The sequence below is a fragment of the Maylandia zebra genome, linkage group LG11, assembly GCF_041146795.1.
Source record: "Maylandia zebra isolate NMK-2024a linkage group LG11, Mzebra_GT3a, whole genome shotgun sequence".
Lineage (NCBI taxonomy): Eukaryota > Metazoa > Chordata > Actinopteri > Cichliformes > Cichlidae > Maylandia > Maylandia zebra.
The window spans coordinates 21,749,528-21,769,137 of NC_135177.1; the positions used below are offsets into that span (position 1 = coordinate 21,749,528).

Here is a 19,610-nt window from a genome sequence, read left to right on the forward strand (position 1 = left end):
TTTGTTTTGTTTTGTTTTTAAAGGAGCTGCTATACTTTTTCAGCTGACCACTCTCTTGTTGAGGCTGGCAGCTCACAAAGATCAAACACTTGCTTTTAACTGCAGACTATTTTGCATATTTACATTTGCAAAGGTATTTTTATTTCTAAAACATGGGTATTTTTTTGTTTTAGGTTTTTCTTTTTTTTTTCTTTTTTTCCATTTTCTCGAAAAAATACAAATAACTGAATTTAATTGGTTTTGGAAAGGTTGAAGCCAAGATGTTCAGCCATAAAACAAAATTGTCTTCAAATTAGAAAGGCTGAATGAACGTCTACATGTGGGTGATTTCATAATGTGATCCTCAGTTGTAACTTTGCATTAACGTTCAGACAGGCTGCAAGTTCTGAGCTATTTCTCACCACCATCCATGAATAATATCAATAGACAGCTAACAGTTTTTTTTTTAAAAAACCTGTCAAAGTTAGCTCTCCCCTGTGCGTGTTTAGCATTGATAAAACAATTTCAAACCAATCATTTCAGAGAAAGAGGGAAAAAAAGTCACTTGTAACTTGGTCATTTCTTTCAACAAACTTCACTGTTGGCTGCTGGCGTAACAATAACGTTTATTAAGTTGAATCATTCTTCGGTTTTTGTCAGTAAATATCAACTTTTCAAAAAACAGTCTCATACCGAGAACATCTGAAAATTAAACATGAAATATTTCTCTGCAATTAATAAAATATATTTTCTTATTAACACATAACACAGTAAAGGAACTCTAACACATCTCAGAAGGTCATCTAATCGTGTGAGCTACAGTCACAAACATGTATCGATTATCATAAAACATCAATCTGTGCAAACGTCTTCAACACTAAATAAACCTGAAGAATTGCTGAACTGTTGTTTATTTTTATTTTATTTTATTATTAATATAGGTCTGTAATTAGCTTAAGCAGATGGATGTGATGACTCACAGCAGGAGAAACCCAATGAGAAGCAAGAGAAGGGGCTTCATGAAGGCTGAGAGCCCCTCTGCACCCAGCGATGGAGCTCCTGGACATAGCAGTGAAATATAAAGATTTCTCAGTGATAATATTCAAAGGTCATTAAAACTAAAGTCTAATATTTACATATTGATATATAAATATATCATAATAATTGTTATTATATTGTTAATAAACAATTTAAGTCATATTTATGTTGAAAACACTCTGAAATTAGGTTTTTCAGAATAAGCCAAGCCTACATGGCAGCGTTTAATGGCAGGATGAAATTTAACTTGTTCCAAATACTTCAAAATATTTAGATGACGAAGAACGTGGGAATTAAATGCTGTGCAAATTTGTGTTTTTACCTGATTGAACAGCTCTTTGTGCCTGGTTACGAAAACCAGTTAGAGCCGTTTCAACTGTGTCAAGTTGATCATTATTCAACAGATTTCGCTGTTCAGTGGTCACCATTGCTGCATTGTCAGGCCCAAGGGCCTCCAGCTGAGCAGCAGAGAGTACCTGCAGGGAAAACAGGCATACAACATTTAATAAAATAAAAGTCCTGCATTTAAAATTTGTACTGACATATATTCACACACGTAGAACAAGCGAACTTTAATTTCAATGTTATTAGTGATGCATTTATCCTCTTCATAATGACAATATTTGTTGTCTTTCACTGTACCCTGTGAAAACCTTTATCTGCCTTATTGTAACTAATTACATTTTTATGATCTGCTTTGAAATGGAGTGAGCCTAATAAAAGTAAAACATAGTATACATTTGAGCTCAGTCCACCTGAGCTCAAATTTTCTCTTATAAAATATTGGTAAAAATATCAATTAAGGGTTTTTGTATGTAGGCCTATTTCGGCACGGCCCAACACTCGAGTGAATGTATTTGTTAAATCTGGCCTCTAGGTTTGGCTTCTAGCTTAAAAACAATAGTAGGAAATAAAAAGCTGCTTACAGCAAAATTGTTTGGAGGGATGAGTGGGATACACGTCCTGCTGACAAATGGAAAGACAGATGGGTCCAAAGAAGCCAGCTCCGATGCATCCAGCCCAGCTTAGGGACACAGATGAAAACATTACCAAAAGTGAAAGCTAATTTCTCTCCCAGGTGACACTTTACAGGTATTTCTATGAAATATTCCAATGGGGGTTTTTTTTGTTTGCAGATATTATCTTACCAAGTATGTTGCCCAAGTCTGCAACCTGTGGTTCTGTCCAGGTGCTGGGTTTCCCAAATGCAGCCACAGCTAGAGTTTTTAATTGCTGTAAAATCTGAAAGGAGCACTTAATACCATCCATCGAGCCCACAGCCCTCCTGTGACAAACACAAACTTTCACACATCGTGCAATTGTGACTCTGTATCATTGTGCAGCTCTTTAAAGTTAAAATAATCTTAGCATCACTACCTGTGAACGAGTCTACTCTAAAAAAAGGTTTGTTTATGCACCTGACCAGAAAGAAAGTATTTATGAACTATTTATGATCACTGCTTCAGAAATAAGAAGACATCACAGCTAAAAATTAAAAAAAATAAACTTTTAAAAAGTCTTGAATGAGTGGCAGAGGTTAAGATTTCTTTTATCTGCATATGACAGGATATCACTTGAATTTTCACTTCTCAAAAGTACTTTCACTACTGTTGCAGAGGTGGGAGGAGATGGGCTGTGGGCAGTCACGGATCATTAGATTAACAAAAAATAATCTGTGAAAATAAGAGCCTGGAAAAATGGGTGACTTAAATAAAATGAAAAGTGAGATGTGCGGTGGACAAACTTGAAGGCGCTGATGTTGAGCTGTTTGATCTCGCTGGAGCTCAGGCCACAGATGAGCCGGTTCAGTGATACCATCTCTGCAGCTCCCAGCTGCTGCGCTTTCAGATTGTTATATTTGGCAATTCCCCTCCACAACGACTCCATCTATTGGCACATGAGTCATGTCATGTGTGTAATCGATATAGCGGTGAGCATGCAATGCTGTTTCTATGCTTCACCTGTGATTGAGTCCACCCACAGTGGGAAATTCCCTCTACAATATCCATTGGCAAGGGGAGATTCTCCAGGTCAGAATTAGAAAAACCCTGATTTATACATTCAAGCTGTATGACCACGCCCTCGTTCATCTGTGACACGGGGCCAAAAGCCTAAAGAAATATACAGAAATATTCACACTAACACAAAATAACTAAATATAGGATTTCTACATACAGACCAGCAAATGCAACCTTAAGAAGTTACAGATTGCGTTTTAATTTTGACACCAGAAGAGTGCAGCGTTTTATTTGTTTGGATATTTACACAGACGTTATTCCTCTCTAACTTCCATTAAGCTGCGGAGCAAATTATACCTAGGTCAGTTTATCAGTTAAGACAAACAGGGATAATAACTGCTCAATTGGATCTTGGTTCAATAATATTAAAATATTGATATTCAAAATGTACACCTTAACTTTCATTAGTGAAGCTGTATTAATTATTATTAATTGTGGGAAAGTGGAAAAAAACTTTTATGTTCCACCTTGATTTACAATAACTTTTTATTACTGTGGCAATCTCACTGTGAGTGCCCGAATCAAAGCCAACTGTTCAAACTAGAAATGCTGGAAAGAAAAAACAGACTGGCGAATGAACGAAACCAAGATGACTGTGTCTCACTGTACCTCAGTAGCTTTTTTGCTGAGCACAGCCAGTTGATCTGCACTGTAGTTCGGGATTTCTCCAAGTATTTCTACAGTGGCCAGGAAAGTGCTGTTTGACATCTTATCCAGCTCTCCTGCTGACCAGTACACATTATCCATTCCCAGTTCTTGAATCAAATTCTCAGTGGGTTCTCTCAGGATCTCTACAGGTATAGACAATATAATCATAAGGCTTTTTAAAAACCACTTTAAATAAAATGTATTTTAATTCAAACTAAAAACTAAACTGTGGCAGAGATTCAAATAAAAAGTTACGCTGCTATTACCATGATCAGTGTTGCTCTTGCTGTTAGAGACACAAGAACTACAAAAAAACAGAAATATAAAACTGAATTGTTGCAAAACAGATAAAGCATGCCTCCTTCTCACCCCTCTTTTTACGTGTTGCATTTGATCTAGTGGTGGTAAGAGCAAAGATTTTCTTTTTCAGGGCATCTGAAGGATCAGAGGACAGTGACTTTATGTAACGAAGAACATCCTTCATCCAAGGCTAACGGAGATACAGAGAGGGACAACATCAAGAAAAACTGAAAATATATATCCATTTTTAATCACAAGCAGGAGAGTCACTTCTGAGTTCTGAGTGACTTAATAATGAACATGACAAAAACAAACACAAGATGAGCTGCATGTAATGGACAAGGCAGATACGCACTTTGTTGGGTAGAGCAGACGTGGCAACCTTATCACAAAGAAGAAGGGGACCGACTGATTCCACAGTGTCCTCGGTCCAATCAGAAGAATTTCTACAGATGTTTTAAAAAAGTACACAAGACTACTACTTTAGCTTTTTTGTTTGGCTCTATACAAAACATGTATGTATGCATGTATGTAAGCTGGATGTCACACACACAAAGCACACTGGCTTTGTTCCCCTTATTCACTCAAAAAGAAAGCATATATATATATATATATATATATATAAAAACTTCATGTTATATTCAGTAAGAACCATAACTTTTCTGGAAGCCTTGTGCATCTTTTATAAACAGTCTATGGTCTTTCTTTGTGTTAACTTTAATGCTCATTAGGAGGGTGTCCTACCCAAAGGTCTGGTGAACCATCTTAATGATATCTGCCCTGTATTGTTGAGGAATATGTTTGCAGGAAGCCATCTCCTGGAAAGCGGAGTTGAGGACATCAGGGTTCATTAGACGCAGCTGGGAAGGCTGCAGCTCACATACGAGGGGCCCTAGCTTGGGCAGATCACCACCGGTGAGGCTGGATAAATCTGTCCCCTACAAAAACACAGCAGACATCTCTAACTGCTGTTGAACAAGCGGATCAATTTATCAGATAATACTTATTGTTACTATGTGTATCCTTGAGTGTACATTGGTTAGGCAGAACAGGGCTTTCTTGGTGAGTGCAGGACGAGACGGGGAATTAAGAGGCAAAGAGCTGATGTTGGCTTCTTCCATCTTGTCAAGGAAAATAGGACAGACAGAACTAGGCAAATCGTCCACATCTGAAGGGCTACGATAAAAGGAATGAGAAAACAGATTTCAACACAAACTTAAAAAAAATCTAAACAAACTTTAAACTAGTAAATACACCATTTGCTTACAGCAGGTGAAGAAGCAAAACTGAAGGAATCTTATCCAGTTCCTGTTCAGTGATGGTTTTGAAATAGTCTGCTCTCTTTTTCACCAAAGTTGCAAAAAGTTTTTTGGCAGCACATCCTGCCTAGAAACATGTTTGTTATAATAGTTATTCTGTGCGGACTGCACACACTATGTAAAGACAAGATGTTTATGTGTGAGTAAATACCTACCTGAACTTTGGAGAGCCACTCTGGAGACTCTGCCATGGCCAAAGCCATTTCCATTACACCGCTGTCAGGAGCTTCATTAATCATCTTACAGGTTATGCCCTGAAGGACCGAACGCATCTTCCTGTGTTAGACAACAATGTTTCAGATGAAGGAGCAACAAACACAGTAACAAGAACATGACAATAACTTAAGCACCAAAGAAAATTGTAAACCTGCATTAAAGGCTTTGGTAAAGATCACACGATAATCTTAAAGAGCTTCACAGAAACAACTAAATGAATAAAATTAAGTAGTAAGGAAATTTATGGTGCAGTGAATTAGATTTTATAGTAGTCTGCAGAAAAAAAAACATATCAGTACTGGGGGCTCTTGGTCTTAATGTGGTCGTACTTTGCATTCACACAGGTGCTCCTAGATATGATCAAATAAGTCACAAATGTAAGTGAAACACTTGCGTTTACATGGCAGAAAGTGAGGGCCAAAGAGCTGTAGACTAATGTGTTAACGAGCTAACTGTGCCAACACACTGATGCCGTGCAGCCCCACGCACAGGGCGATCCGCAATAACTCGTTAATGGAGATTTGCCGCAATAATGCAGTTATTTTAACAAGATTAACGCTGACAGCACTAATATGTATATATATATATCTATATATATATATATAGATATATAGATATATATAGATATATATATATATATGCATGTATATTCTATGAACCGTTTCTGTGTACAAATATTTGTCAGACTTTGCATAAACATAAAAACTTGGGTCTATTCTTATATTTGCAGTGACAATCTCAGCAGCATATTTGTACTATTTATAAGCTCTGCAATCTGTTCACGTGCATTACGCATTCAATGAAAAGCAATAACATTGACAGGTTGCTCTAAGGCAGTAATGTATTCTCTCTGTACTTGTAATCCTTCAAAAACGTCAAAGGACTGCCAATAAAAATGATCCATGAGGGTGGCAGTGAGTCAATAGGCCAATTCAGGTGCTTCAGCAAGAACCTATATGGACAAGTTTAGACAGAGAGCTCTAAATCTTAAATGAATACAATGTTTTCTGTTACAGTTAAGTCATGTTACCACTTGTGGCAAATATCCAGGTATAGAGAAATATTTCTGAGATTTGCTGATGAATCAAGTAATAAAGTCAAGTGCTTTAAGCAAAAACTGTAGAAACGATTAGGTGAATAAATTCTTTGGATGCACTTTCTGTTTTTCTATTAGAAGGATTTTTTTTTGCCAAAAAGAGTTTCAGATATTTTGTCAGCAGCATACTTCTCTCACCTAAATTGAAGCTGTTTTAGGTCAGCCATCTTCTTTGCCAGGTATGCTGCCTGAGTAAGAACACACCACAAGTGGCACCATTTTTTGAGTAAAAAGAGAAAATCACAAAATCAGTCATATACTTACTACAGCAATGCATGGATGGTAACAGTAAATAAATTAGAAAACTCAACAAAATAATACAAAGAAGCTGCCTAAGGCATACTTAGCATCACTACCTGTGACCGAGTCCAAGTTTTGTTTGTCACTTGGTCCAAAGAGGTGACATTTGCATCGGCCAAAATGTTAATAGAAACGACGTTAAGTAACTGGGAAGACAACTTTGGCACCAGCGCAGGAGGATGCATTTCCTTAAGCATCTACAGGAAAACATTTAATTCTTTTAAGAATATGTTTAGAAATTAAATCAAAGAAAGAATACATACTTTTTGTTTAAGACGCAATGTATTTGGTGTGATGAAATGAAGAAACATGAAGAACTCACCCCTACCAGCATGGCCATTAGCTGTCCCCTGCTCAGTCGTTTGGAGATGTTCTTTAGGCCCTCTGGCTCATTCAGGACCTCTACAGCTTTTACCTGTTTCAGTATACAGTTTGGCAAACCTTCTGCAACGGGCTGAAGTTTCATCAGCTCCATCCCGGATATCTGTTTACACTGAGGCGGAACAGAATGAGGTAAGTATCAAGCAATGAGGACAGCTATCTGACACAAGCCGTCAGCTGAATCCACCCACTTTCTTTTCACCCAAATGTTTCTCGATAAGAGCATGCAGCTGGCTCCTTGTCCATCGGATGTTGGGTCCCAGATTTTTGAGAGCCTGTGTGAGACTGGTGGCAGGGATTGCAGCAATTTCTTTGGCAGACAATGCAGTAACAGTACTGCTTAAGTCTCGTATTATTTGAGCAGGGCTTGACAGTGACCTCAGAGAACTGAGAAGCCGTGTCTTCAGCTTGTGTTTTGGGAAGGATAAAAGAGAGAACGAGTAATTATGACACTATTGAGATTCAAGAAACAATTCAAATCTTTGATCAAAGAAGATAAATGTGAAAGTTTGGGTAAGCGTAAGTGAAAAATACCCCTTTGATTTGGGAGCTGTCACACTGGTCCAGTTGAGAGAGGAGTTTCCCACTGAAGTTAGCATTCAACTCTGGGGGATCATAATAGCAAGCCAGTGGGCCAAGTCTGTGGAGATTCAAATACCAGACAACGTAGTGATTATTTCAAATCCTTCACACATTTTTGTGTGAAACCTTGTGTTTCTTTCTGTCCCTATAAGATCTAAGATCAGAAACCTCAGTGATGTTGTGTTATTTTGGTATGTAGCGGGTAAAGTAAAACCACTCGGCAGTCTTTTAAAAAATGACATGACATGTTATGTACAACTAGATCCTTTTCCTGAAATGCTTCTTATCACTTCTTTCACAGCAGACATGTTAGAGCAAAAAAGAAGAAGACTCTGGGCTTTCCCCATAGTGACAAATCAATATTTTTACTGTTAACACCTGCACCTGCTAATGTACATCAATAATGTATACACACTTTTCCACATGTTCTGGAAACTCCTGTGAACTGAAGCACTCTTGGATTCTATGGAGCAACTTCTTACTCAGAGTGGGGTTCATCGTGGTTTTGAACTTAGCTGAAGAGAAAAACTTGCATAGCTAGAAGACAAAGCAAAGCAGACCAACCAGGAAAAAATTATAACCTTGTTGTTTTTTTCTCTTCCATGTCTTATTTCTTCTTTATCCTTCTCTTACCTCTACTTTAGAAGAATAATTAACATCACTTGGTGGTAAATAGGACAGGTAGGGTCCCAAAATAGTCAGTGCTTCCAAATTCAGCCATTCCAGTGAAGGGGAGCAGATATCCACATGCTCTATTAATAAATCAAGGTTTTACAATGCACATTTATACTTATCAGAAGCGCAACGAGAGAAATGAGGTAGAAAACAAGGCATCTTAATTGCCTCTTAAAATGTATTTGCGAGACTGTGGTGTGTTGGTGGATCTGTCTGTATGGTCATTTAAATTTTACTAAATTGAAACAGAAATTGTTCAAATGGGATAAAACTACAAATTAAGGTTTAACATAGATCAGAGTCAGGGTTTTGCAGGTTCTGGGTATAATGGAAGTCCCAACGTAAGTAACATGAGTCAATTTACAGTTTTTCTCACATAAAAAATGCCATCAAACTGTAATAGCCTCTGAAGTTATGCTAACAGAACTGTATGTGTGTACATAGATTTTATCAATTGATTTCTGACTTTTCTTACTTAATGTTGCGTAAACCCATGGCTTTATTGAACAGTTGAAGTAGTTTTGGGTGATCTGATCTTTCGCCCATTCAGCCACACGAGTCCTTTGACCAGGAGGTATGCGATCATACATACTCTTCAACATGTCCATCCTGGAAACAACACCAGGTTTATTTATAGGAAAGGTTATGAAAAAGCCAGATAATATTATTCCATAAAAGCATACTCACATGTTTTTTAGCTTTGGGATATCTACGTTCATCAGAAGTTTTGTTTTTAGGAAGGGCATAAGCCCCGCCATGGGTGTAACAGCCCACATCAGTTTTCTGTAGTCATTTGAGTCCATGCTGTTTTTATCCTGTGTGGTCAAAGTTGCCCAGGAAAGAGGGGCTGCAAACGCTTGCATATAACATCCAGAATCCTCCTAGGAGAAAAGGATAGATGGCAGACATGATAAGACTGTTAAAAAACAGTAACAATTTATCCATTGCATTTATTTTTTGGGGGGAGGGTTTCCCTTGCCTTTGATATGCCACCAGAATAGTTTCTCATCACCTCAATCATGCCTGGAAGATTGCTGCAATTCCACATCTGGTTAGTCTATTAACAGACAGACAGAAAAAACATTAACGGTCAGAACTGCACAACAAAAAATTCATACTGACTATTAATAAGACAATAAGCGCTGCTTTAAATAATCAGTGACTTTAATGACTAACCTGGTACTCATAAAAAAATGAATTACATGTTTCAGTTAATACAGAGTGCATCAAAAAGAATCATCCGATTTCAAAAGGCTATATTTTTTAAGGAAATGGAGATAGATTATACAGTATGTGTGATTATGGGCGTATGGATGTTTATATTTTCAAACCATTTTTTGTGAAATATCCACGGGGAGTTGACCAAATGACTTCATGTTTGTTCCTGTAGTGACTGAGGTCAGGAGATGACGAAAAGTGGAAAGGAGGGCGTTCGACTGGTTAGCATCTCTGTTCTGCACAGAACCACTAAGGCTAATGAGAGAGCAAATAAAAGCTGATGAGAATAAATGTTTTCACATAAATATACCAAATATCCTTTGATTAACTAGACACATTTGACCAGGCAAAACCATATTCTTAAGATGGAGTTAAATACCAATGTCATAGCTTATCAATAAGTTATTTACTAACATTTTGCAGCAAAAAGCAAAAGCAAATCTTTTCTTTACACTTATTTATGAAAATACTGGCAACCACCAGTGTTACCCCTCAGCCTCCTCGTAGACACATGTATGGTACCAATTTTAAAATCTTATGTCACCTTGTTCTGAAGTTCACTAGCTGGGACCGAATCCTCATTTTTAGGTTTAACGGCAGATAAGCGTTGAAGGAGTATGTCTCCAAGTTTTAGACTAGTTGGTTAGTTACATTTCTTTTCCTTGTTTATGCACAAAATTGATAAAGAATAACTTGAGGGACAAAAAAGACAAGAGAACTAAATTATTCCCAATTATCACGTTCAAAAGACTTACAGAAAACTTACTCTGACCTCGGGGTCGAGATCACTCAGATTCAAACTTGTCCAAGATTTATAGTAGATGCACCTATGGTATCAGTTTAAAAATCCCACATTGCCTCGTTCTTGAGTTATTGCATTCACAACATTTTCAGAAAACTTGACCTCTGGCCTTTGACCTTTAAGTCGAGGTCACTGAGATTTGAGCTTGTCCGCAATTTTTAGTAGATGCATCTATGGTATCAATTTGAAAATCTACGGTGACTTTTTTCTTGAGTTATGGAAATCACAAAGAGTTTCAGTGGGGTGACGACAAAAAGTGGATAAGCATAAAGAAAAATATTACACAACAGTCCAAATAAGTGTGATAACTGAAGTGACCACTTGATTCTTCAGGACAGCAACAAAATACAAAAACGAATTACCTGGAGTTGAAGACACTGTTGACCTGCATCAAATTAGGCTCTGGGTATCCTGTAAAATCAAACCATTTGCCACATATCAGTTGTGGCTCATATTACAGAATGTGGTCAGGGTACTCACACTCTCACACTGACGCCAATTCAGCATGGTGACTGGAGTTACATTACAATTACTCCAACAAAACATTTTAAGGTTCAGCTTCAGTACACCCTGTGTCAGTTCCAAGATTTTATACATGTTAATTTTTTAATGAAGCTATTCATTTTGCAGAGGAATTCACTCCTGGGACTGGCAACTATGTTGAACGTACAGTGGTCCCTCGCTATAATGCGGTTCACTTTTCGCGGATCTTTTTTTGGCATGATTTTTTGTTGTTTACAGCGCTTTGTGTTCTGCGTCCTGGTCGGCTGTAGACCATTGTCAATCAATCTCCTCCGTGCCGTGTCCCCTGTACAGTACAGAATGTGTTCAGCTTGTCAAATTTATATAAATCTTCTATCTCTAGCAGTGTGACTGTGAAGTGCTGTACTGTATGTTTGTAAGTTTTCTCCCTCACAAACACAACAATGCCGACGAAATGTTTTTTTCACTATCAAAGGTACCTGCGCTAGCACCCAAAAGGAAGAGGACGATGCTAACCATCGCACAAAAGGTTAGCCTTCTAGACATGCTAAAGGAAGGTGGAAGTTAGCGTATTTTTCAGACCATAAGGCACCACAGTATGAGACGCATTAAGCAACAAAATAGTCAGATCAGTCAAACTTTACTCAACTCATTCTTCTTTCTTCCTCAACGTCCGTATCATTGATTTGTTAATCTTGAATTCTCTCACTGAGGCTCTATTCCCATGTTCTGGACCTGAAAACAGGGTTTGATCTTTGGTTTCATTATATAATACTGGACTTATTTTTCTACGAAGGCTTAAACTGTGAGGGTCTTTAAACAAGAGAGAAAAGTGTGAAAATCTTCGAGCCTGTCTGAGAAAACTGTATAAAGTGTGTAGTGAGGGGTTTTAATGTAAAAAATAAAGTTGGGATTTCACAGATCGCGGGTTATTTTTAGAACGTACATCTCACGATAAACGAGGGACCACTGTATTACACTTGTGAACAATGTTTTTCACAGAAGAATGATCGGTTTGCTGGTTCGATTCCAGTCGGAGACACGAATCCCTTTTTGGGGGTTGCGTCAGTAAGGGCAGCTGAAGCACCAGGCTGGTAGGACTTATCCTCTTAATTCCTATGGAAGCAGTAAGGGTGTACTTTTGTAATTAATGTGTCATGCGTTGCTGTACATATGAGGTTGTGTTTGCCTAACTTAAAGACTCTTTAATGAACAGATTATTTTTATTACGCAGTGATGTATAAAAATGTGAAAGAGGGTGTACTTTACACACATACACATTCTTCTCTTTAAAAAGTGTATTGAAAGTTTTCTTACCTCTATAGTAGCACTTCTTCATCTGATGAAGAAAAAAAAAAAAATAAAATCACTGGCCCCAAACTGAATATGAACACATTTTATTCGCTTTGATGCTTTGTTTAATGCATGACTCTATGATTCAATTGTCACTATGTAAATGCCAGTGTTTCACCCGCTCCATTAAAGGCTTTACTGGGGAAAAGCTGATGGGAGGTTGACGAAACCTCAGCCCTCAGAATGTTGATATACGCACTTTTCTTAATGCTCTTTTCTTTAAAGGCTTACAGACACACAAGCACTCATTTATTAGCACACTAAAAAATACATGCAAAAAAAAAAAATACGCATGAAGCCTCCTACTAATGTAAGAAAGATCTCTAAGAAGACAGCTCTTTCACTTTTTTTTAATCTTAGTTTTGGCTGCATTTATACCTTATTTTTTTTACCGTGATTATTTATTTATTTTGGGATTTAAGAAAATGTTTTCTTTATAAAAAATATTCAATATCGGATAACTCGATAAACTGATGAGAATACTTAATTATTTAATAACTGACAGCTCCAGCCCTACTCTTAAGCCTGAAAAATAAATTTCTACTGACGTGAAATTCAGAAAACACCTTACCAGTTTTTCAGTCACTTTTTCTAACTGAGCTTTTTCTTGAGGCCCCATATGTGGAAGTTGAGCTAGGCAGACACGTAAAGGTGTGTATTAATGAACACACACTTTTAATAGCATTCATACATGTATGTTTATGTGCCTATGAGAACACATATTTACATTAACAAACATATAGTATAAAAAAGGGGTAAAACGGGTATACTGAGTGTGATGTTTTTGGAGCTTACCGAAAACTGCAGAGGCCAAGATGAGCAGAACCAAACAGGCTCCTCCCTTCGGAGCCATGTGGATAGGCTGTGCGTCTGTTCGACAGGATGGTATTACATAATGTGTTAACATGAACACAAATGACATGTTTGGCACAGATCTTCTTTCTTGGGCTTTAATTTCACTTCTAGTTGCATGCAGTTAATCCTCATTGGTCTTCACTTGTTGTTGAAACTGTCTCTATGTGAGCCACCTCCAGTTTTGTGATATACTTCCTCCAGTGAGGATTTATGATCACACTTTCCTAGTAACCGTGTGAGCTATTCATCCTTTGGGAATCTCTGAGGACTTTGGAGGATAACTTGCAGTGAAAAACAGGTTTGGTAATGCACGCAATGTACTGTGGAACAATATTTTAGCACCACGTTGTTGTCTTCTCTTCTTTTGTCCTATCATTTTTACCTTTTTTTAATGTATTTGGTTCACATTCATTAGGATTTCCCTTCACCAACATTTGTATACTGTTATGTTGAATTCACTGTTTACTTTACAGAGATTTTTCTTCTCATTTAAATATTTCAGCAGATTATGAATAATAAAGAATGAAAAGAGTATTAGAACAAAAATGAGTGTTTTAACCACGCAGTCTCAACAGTGTGTATGTAAGAGCAGGATTTAGAGCATATCTTTTCTTTACTATTATATCATCTATTAGCGAGAAAAACAAAACATTAAAATATAAATGTTCATCTGTGCCAGATCTGTAAAGGTTTACAGTTAAATTTAAATAATAGTATTACAAGAACTGAGAAAGAAAAAAAAAATAACTTTTGCAACTTATGAATATATAAATTAGTTGTTACTTACAGATTACCAGTCTTCTCCTTGGTAGATCTGAGAAAAAACAGGATGCATAAGCATAAGAGTGTTCGTCCTCTGTGCCTGTACTTCGTGACTAATGTGATCTGGGAGGATGTCCACCTGTAACTGACACAGTCAAAGCAGGGGGACGGCATTAATACAGCACTGTGTGTGTGTGTGTGTGTGTGTGTGTGTGTGTGTGTGTGTGTGTGTGTGTGTGTGTATTTGCTTTTTTTAACAATCAAAATAAGTTTCACGTTGAATTCACAAAATTTCTGATTCTTCAGGCAAAACCTCAGTAATAAGTCAAAACAGTTTTGTCTTTACTCATTGCTAACACCGCTGAGTATTCATTATTACATTCATGTAACTCAGATTTTTCCAATCAATCATGTGTGTATTGCAGTTCTAGAAAAAATAAGAAAACATTAAGCAAAATTAGAACTGTCACCCCACAGTTACTACCTCCTAACTATTTTACAACGTGCTACGGCGTGTCTGGTGCGATTAAGCTCTTAAGTTCCTCCAATCACACAAGAAAAAGAAACATCAACTTTCACATTTTATATATACACAGTATATCTCATAATTAAATCCTATATCACAGCAAAGCATCTAATAGACATGCTGGTCCACCATGTCCATTTCACGCTTTGCCTATTCTAAGTGTGAAATGGACACACATGCAGAAATTGCAGTACCAGCAGGGGGAGATACTATATTCAAAGCCAAGAAGTCGCTGGCGAGCAAGGAAGGTATGAATCTAGGGTCCTTGAACAATTAAGCTAGGCTACTAGTATGTATTTACATGTAACTGTTGGTAATGTCTATTTAAACACTTTTCTGTGATATTTTCATGTTCAAAATAAAATATCTCTCTCTGCTGGTACTGCAGCTTACTGAAACTTACTACAACTTTTGCATGTGTGTCTATTATTGTTTACTTTGCCATTATATTGAGTTGCATAGTTATTATCAAGTATGAATCAAACAAACATCGTGCTACAGAAGAAAAACCTTGAAAGAGGACACTTCAATGGGTAAATTGTGAAGTGACATATAAATCTGGTCTTATAAAATTCTGTTATTTGTTTGCATAAACTATATAGAAAACCGTATGTGGACAAAATCAAGCATTTAAACACTCTGCTTTAACAAACATTTGTTTAAGAATGGGTAATTAAAAAGAGCTCATTGAATTTGTGTGTGGCATTATAATACAATGCCAACATTACAACAAGTTTGCGAAATTTTCTGTCTCCTAGATACTCCTCGATTAACGATATGTGAAATTGCAAAGTGGAAGCATTTAGGAACCACAGTAGCTCAACCATAAAGAAGCAAAGTTGCTGCTGAGGTGGCTTAAAGTTTCAGAGCAGGGCTAACAAGTGCGTGCCTATTGCCTAACTGCAGACCTCCAAACCTCCTCTGGAATAAGTCTAATGTGTGAGTGGTCCAGGAGCTTTGATCATATCATGTATGGGCATGTATGTATATCATGTAATTCTCATCTGCTGTGCACGTATACTAGTTAAATTACATTAGTAGCAAGTGTCAACAAAAATTAAGTGCTGTAATTGCGTATAAGGTCTGGTGAAGAGAACATTAATTCACCTAAAAGTTATGAATAAAATCATTCACAAATCATTAATAAAAGTAATAATTGGTAACTCTGAAGCTGTTATTCTAATAAATTCAGTGAAGCACAATGTTTATTTAGAGTTTATGTCATGATAATATCTCAGTTAAATTGTATTTAAGATAAACATACCACAGCTCATATACAAGTATTTTTCATATAAAAATGTGAAGTCAAAACAAAAAAAGACTATTTACATTTTCCAGGGCGAAAGCACATAAATATGAAACAACTGCCACTGGTGGGTAAGGCTACTATTAAAAAAACAGTAAATAGCTCACCCATCGTACTATTAAGTAATTAAAATATCTGACAGGACACTAGAGCAATAATATTTTTTAAGATTGATCATAATATCTAGAGCACTGAGCACTGTGCAGTTGCCTCACTAGTTCCTAACAAGCAGTATTCAAAGAAGTCCATGTAGCTGAGCTTAAATAGCTCAAATGGGATTAAAGCAAATCACACATGGGGCACAATTAAATCCTTGTCTCTTTACAATAATACATCAGATGGACATCCTTTTCTCGTTAAAATATAATTACACTATTACCTAACTGTTATGTTAAAATCAATAAAGAAATTAAATTGAATTCCTTCTTAACTCTTCTTCAAATTAGACCAAACTAGAAACGGAAATAGACATCAAAATAAAAACACACCCCAACCAAGTAATCGCACTCATGTCAGTTTAAGTCTGGTCAAGTGTTAAGCTCAAATTTTTTAATTTAACATTTACTAATATTAAATACTTACTTACTAATATTTCCAAACATAACATAAGCTAAATGAGCTAATAGTTACGGGTTAGCAAATGTTTACTCATTAGCCTACTATTACCATTAGCCGTTTTCCACATACACCTAAAAAGACTGAAATGGTTACAAGAACAATAAAGAACTTATACGGATGTTTTTATTTCATGTGTATTCAGCTCACATTGATCCATTTACCTTCACTATTTCTGTGCCACCAGCTCCTTGCCCTATGTTAAAACAAATTTCTGTTAACTTAGCTAAGTAAGCTAACGAGCTATCTTTTACTTATTAGCCTATTGTTACACATCAAAAAATGCCTGTAAAGATTATAGGAAGGTGAAAAAAGTTAATAATGCAAATATTCTTGCTTAATGTCTTTTACCTTCAGCTGTCCAACTTTTTTCTGCTTATGGCTGCCGAATTAATTCTTTACTTTGCTTGTTTTTTTTAAGTTAGCTATTATTACCTTTATTTATTAGCTTACTGTTACTGGCAGTACCATTCAAACAATAGAAAATCTGTCTATAAAGATTTAAATAATCACAGAGAATAGTTGCCAAAAAGAAAAGAAGCACCAGATAAATGCAGTAAGTTGGCCTATACTTTTTTACCTTCTGTAATTTTTTGGTTTAGCCAAGTCGATCCTATTTTCACTGTAAAAGGATTATCATAAACTGGCCCGCCTACCTGGAAAGAGTTTCTGTCCACCTCCAATGCACATGGAACTTACACTGTGAAGGAGGAAAAAGTGATTCTTTAAATTTAAAAATGGTTTAGGTGTCTGTGTTTGATTCCTAATATCCACGACCCCTTGCTTAACCAAAGGTTTACATTAATTATATTAGTGGTATTAGTGCTTTCTTTCTGCTTTCTAGTCTAATAAACAACCAAATAACTAAAATTAAACTAATTTAAACTTATGCTACAGCTGTAAAATTTAGTTAGTTAGGCATCTAAAGATACTTGTATTTAAACACTTATTTTTTGAAAATTTTTGTTATGTTATTGTTAGGCAGGTTGTGCTAGATCTGTGTATTCTGCTAACAACTATATGACAAGCTTATCTTAAATTGTCTTCAAGGGTTAGACTGATAAATAATTCCTGTATATCAGCCAGGTTAACCAATAATTTGCATTTTCTTGTCAGTATGGCTTTCTAGAGTGTGGATCGTGGCTTTAAAAAACATTTTATTGTGTAATTTATATAAATACTTGTGGTGACGTGACAAAATATTTAATACCACTCAAGGTATATCAAGGTAATTATACATTTAAGGATTTTGATTAATAAATAAGCATAAAACCCTTTAGGACCCTTGTCCACAAACTGGACAATGGAGCAACTGAAGCAGCATCATTGTTCCAAAAAACATAGTCCATAAATTTTTTTTATCAATATAGAGAAAACATAGGTGAAGTTGTTGGAAGTGTTTTAGTTTGTCTCGCTGTTTCCTTCCATTTTGGGGAGAATAGTTTCTTCAAGGTTTGGGTTTGAGAAGTGATCTGAAAAAGTCCAACAAAAGAGAGAAATTGTAAAAAAAAAAACGTGGCAGACTTTAAATATGTATTTATATTTATTCACTAACTAAACACTGGGCAAAAGGATGAATGTGAAAATAAATAATAGTGACCAACTGGCCATTTTTGGTGTTGATGCACACTGCACACAACTCACCTGCAGCAAACTCACGGATGTCAGCTGGCTGTTTGTGAAGCACATCCCTGTGAGGAGAGGTGGCAAATGACAAATTATTGCTCAAGTAGACTTGAGTGATGGTGCTTTAAGCTTTGGGCTGTTTGGAGGCCTTTTAAAATTATTCTTTGGACTTGGGCTCATTGTCAGTCCATCAAAAGAATGGTTATTTTAAGTTTGTTTGTTTGTTTATTTGTTAGTTGCAAAAGGCAGACAATATCTAAAGTAGAGCTCTGGGATGTCCTAAAGAAGCCTCGAAAAACTATTCCTGAATACTACTTAACAAAATTACAAGAAAACTTTTGTAAAATCGTTTGTACTTTGCTCCATACTGTATCCACATGCATGTTTAAATAAATCACTGCACATATTTCCCATTTATTGCTCGGATATTAGATTAATTATTCCAGAATTATTGAATTATTTTTTTTATTTTTTGAGGCTGTTAAAACCTTTTTTGGCAGCTCCAAAATCAATTTAAGCAGGGAAAACTCAGATTTTAATACTGAGGTTGTAACATGTGTTAAAAATATGATACAGAGACTAAGCTTGAATAGCAGAAACCATATTGCAGTACATATATTGGTGTAAATCCTTTTCAGGGTATACATATATTGTATTATTATATTGTAAAATACATTGTAATCTTTCATACATTTCTTTGAAAGGGTAGCTGGTTCCACTGAATGTACAGAGGTTATTAATATAATATTTTATACACAGTGAAAATAAAATGAAAGTTTGCATATTACCCTAGAAATGTAACATTTGCTGTAAGATAAATAAATACAAACAAAATTAAACTTAAAGCAGACAGTGTTAAGTTCAACAATAAAACATCACAAACATTTTTCCCCATTCAGCATGTATTTTTGTGATATTAATGTGAACTTGAGCAGACCTTAGAAAGTCGCCTATGAGTACGTCTACTTCGGGATGCGACCTCAAATACCTCTCGTTGTCGATTCTCGTCTTGATCTGAGTCAATGCGAAAAGCATTTCAGGACATAGCTTACAAATAAAGGTGGTATTTTAGCGTTGAGAAATGCAACACGTTACCTTAAACTGTCGCAGTTTCTCTTGCTGCTCAGCGTTTAGTACAGAGACGTCTAGCTTGGTCACACCGCCTGTCTCAGCCATCATTTCTCTAAGAAAATGCTATATTTCTGTCAAAGTGCGAACCCTGCAGTGTTCACTGACTGCAAATCTACAGCGAACCCTGAAGTCACGATAAGCACGAGTCAACCGTTGCTAACACAGTGGTTTGGCAGTAACGGTTGCTATGGAAACGAAGTACCGTACACAATGAACGGCAGTGTCCGCGAGGTGGCGGCATACGTCAATACCACGTTTGAGCCGTTGCTGTGCAAAAAAGTGATTGACTACTAAATAACGATTTAATTCTCTCTCTCGCTTTTGAAATCTGTGATCTATTTGCTTAAATAGGCTGCAGTAAACATGATCTACAAAGGGGTT

The 19,610-nt window shown here is 36.4% G+C and overlaps 1 protein-coding gene across 8 annotated transcripts; it reads right to left on the reverse strand.

Moving 5' to 3' along the window:
- Positions 1–586: 586 nt before the first annotated feature.
- otoa (otoancorin) lies at positions 587–19,497 on the reverse strand. 8 transcript variants are annotated; one of them, XM_014412135.4, is made up of 32 exons: positions 19,194–19,497; positions 19,036–19,112; positions 18,132–18,163; positions 14,051–14,077; positions 13,204–13,278; positions 12,980–13,041; positions 12,373–12,394; positions 10,935–10,983; positions 9,884–10,025; positions 9,532–9,609; positions 9,240–9,433; positions 9,028–9,161; positions 8,511–8,629; positions 8,293–8,414; positions 7,830–7,935; positions 7,487–7,702; positions 7,237–7,407; positions 6,971–7,111; positions 6,753–6,802; positions 5,458–5,578; positions 5,251–5,369; positions 5,018–5,159; positions 4,728–4,921; positions 4,339–4,429; positions 4,053–4,173; positions 3,645–3,826; positions 2,979–3,128; positions 2,762–2,904; positions 2,166–2,302; positions 1,944–2,041; positions 1,340–1,493; positions 587–1,038 (listed from the first exon to the last, which is right to left on the reverse strand). In XM_014412135.4, the coding sequence occupies exons 1-32, from the start codon at positions 19,275–19,277 to the stop codon at positions 956–958; spliced, it is 3,636 nt and encodes a 1,211-aa protein (XP_014267621.2). In that variant the 5' UTR covers positions 19,278–19,497; the 3' UTR covers positions 587–955. The 8 variants fall into 8 exon arrangements, with proteins under 8 accessions (XP_014267621.2, XP_076746121.1, XP_014267624.2 ...); XM_076890006.1 differs by lacking the exon at positions 19,194–19,497 and having other exon boundaries at positions 14,051–14,170; XM_014412138.4 differs by lacking the exons at positions 19,036–19,112; positions 19,194–19,497 and adding an exon at positions 17,129–17,172 and having other exon boundaries at positions 14,051–14,170; positions 18,132–18,152.
- Between the last annotated feature and the right edge of the window lie 113 nt (positions 19,498–19,610).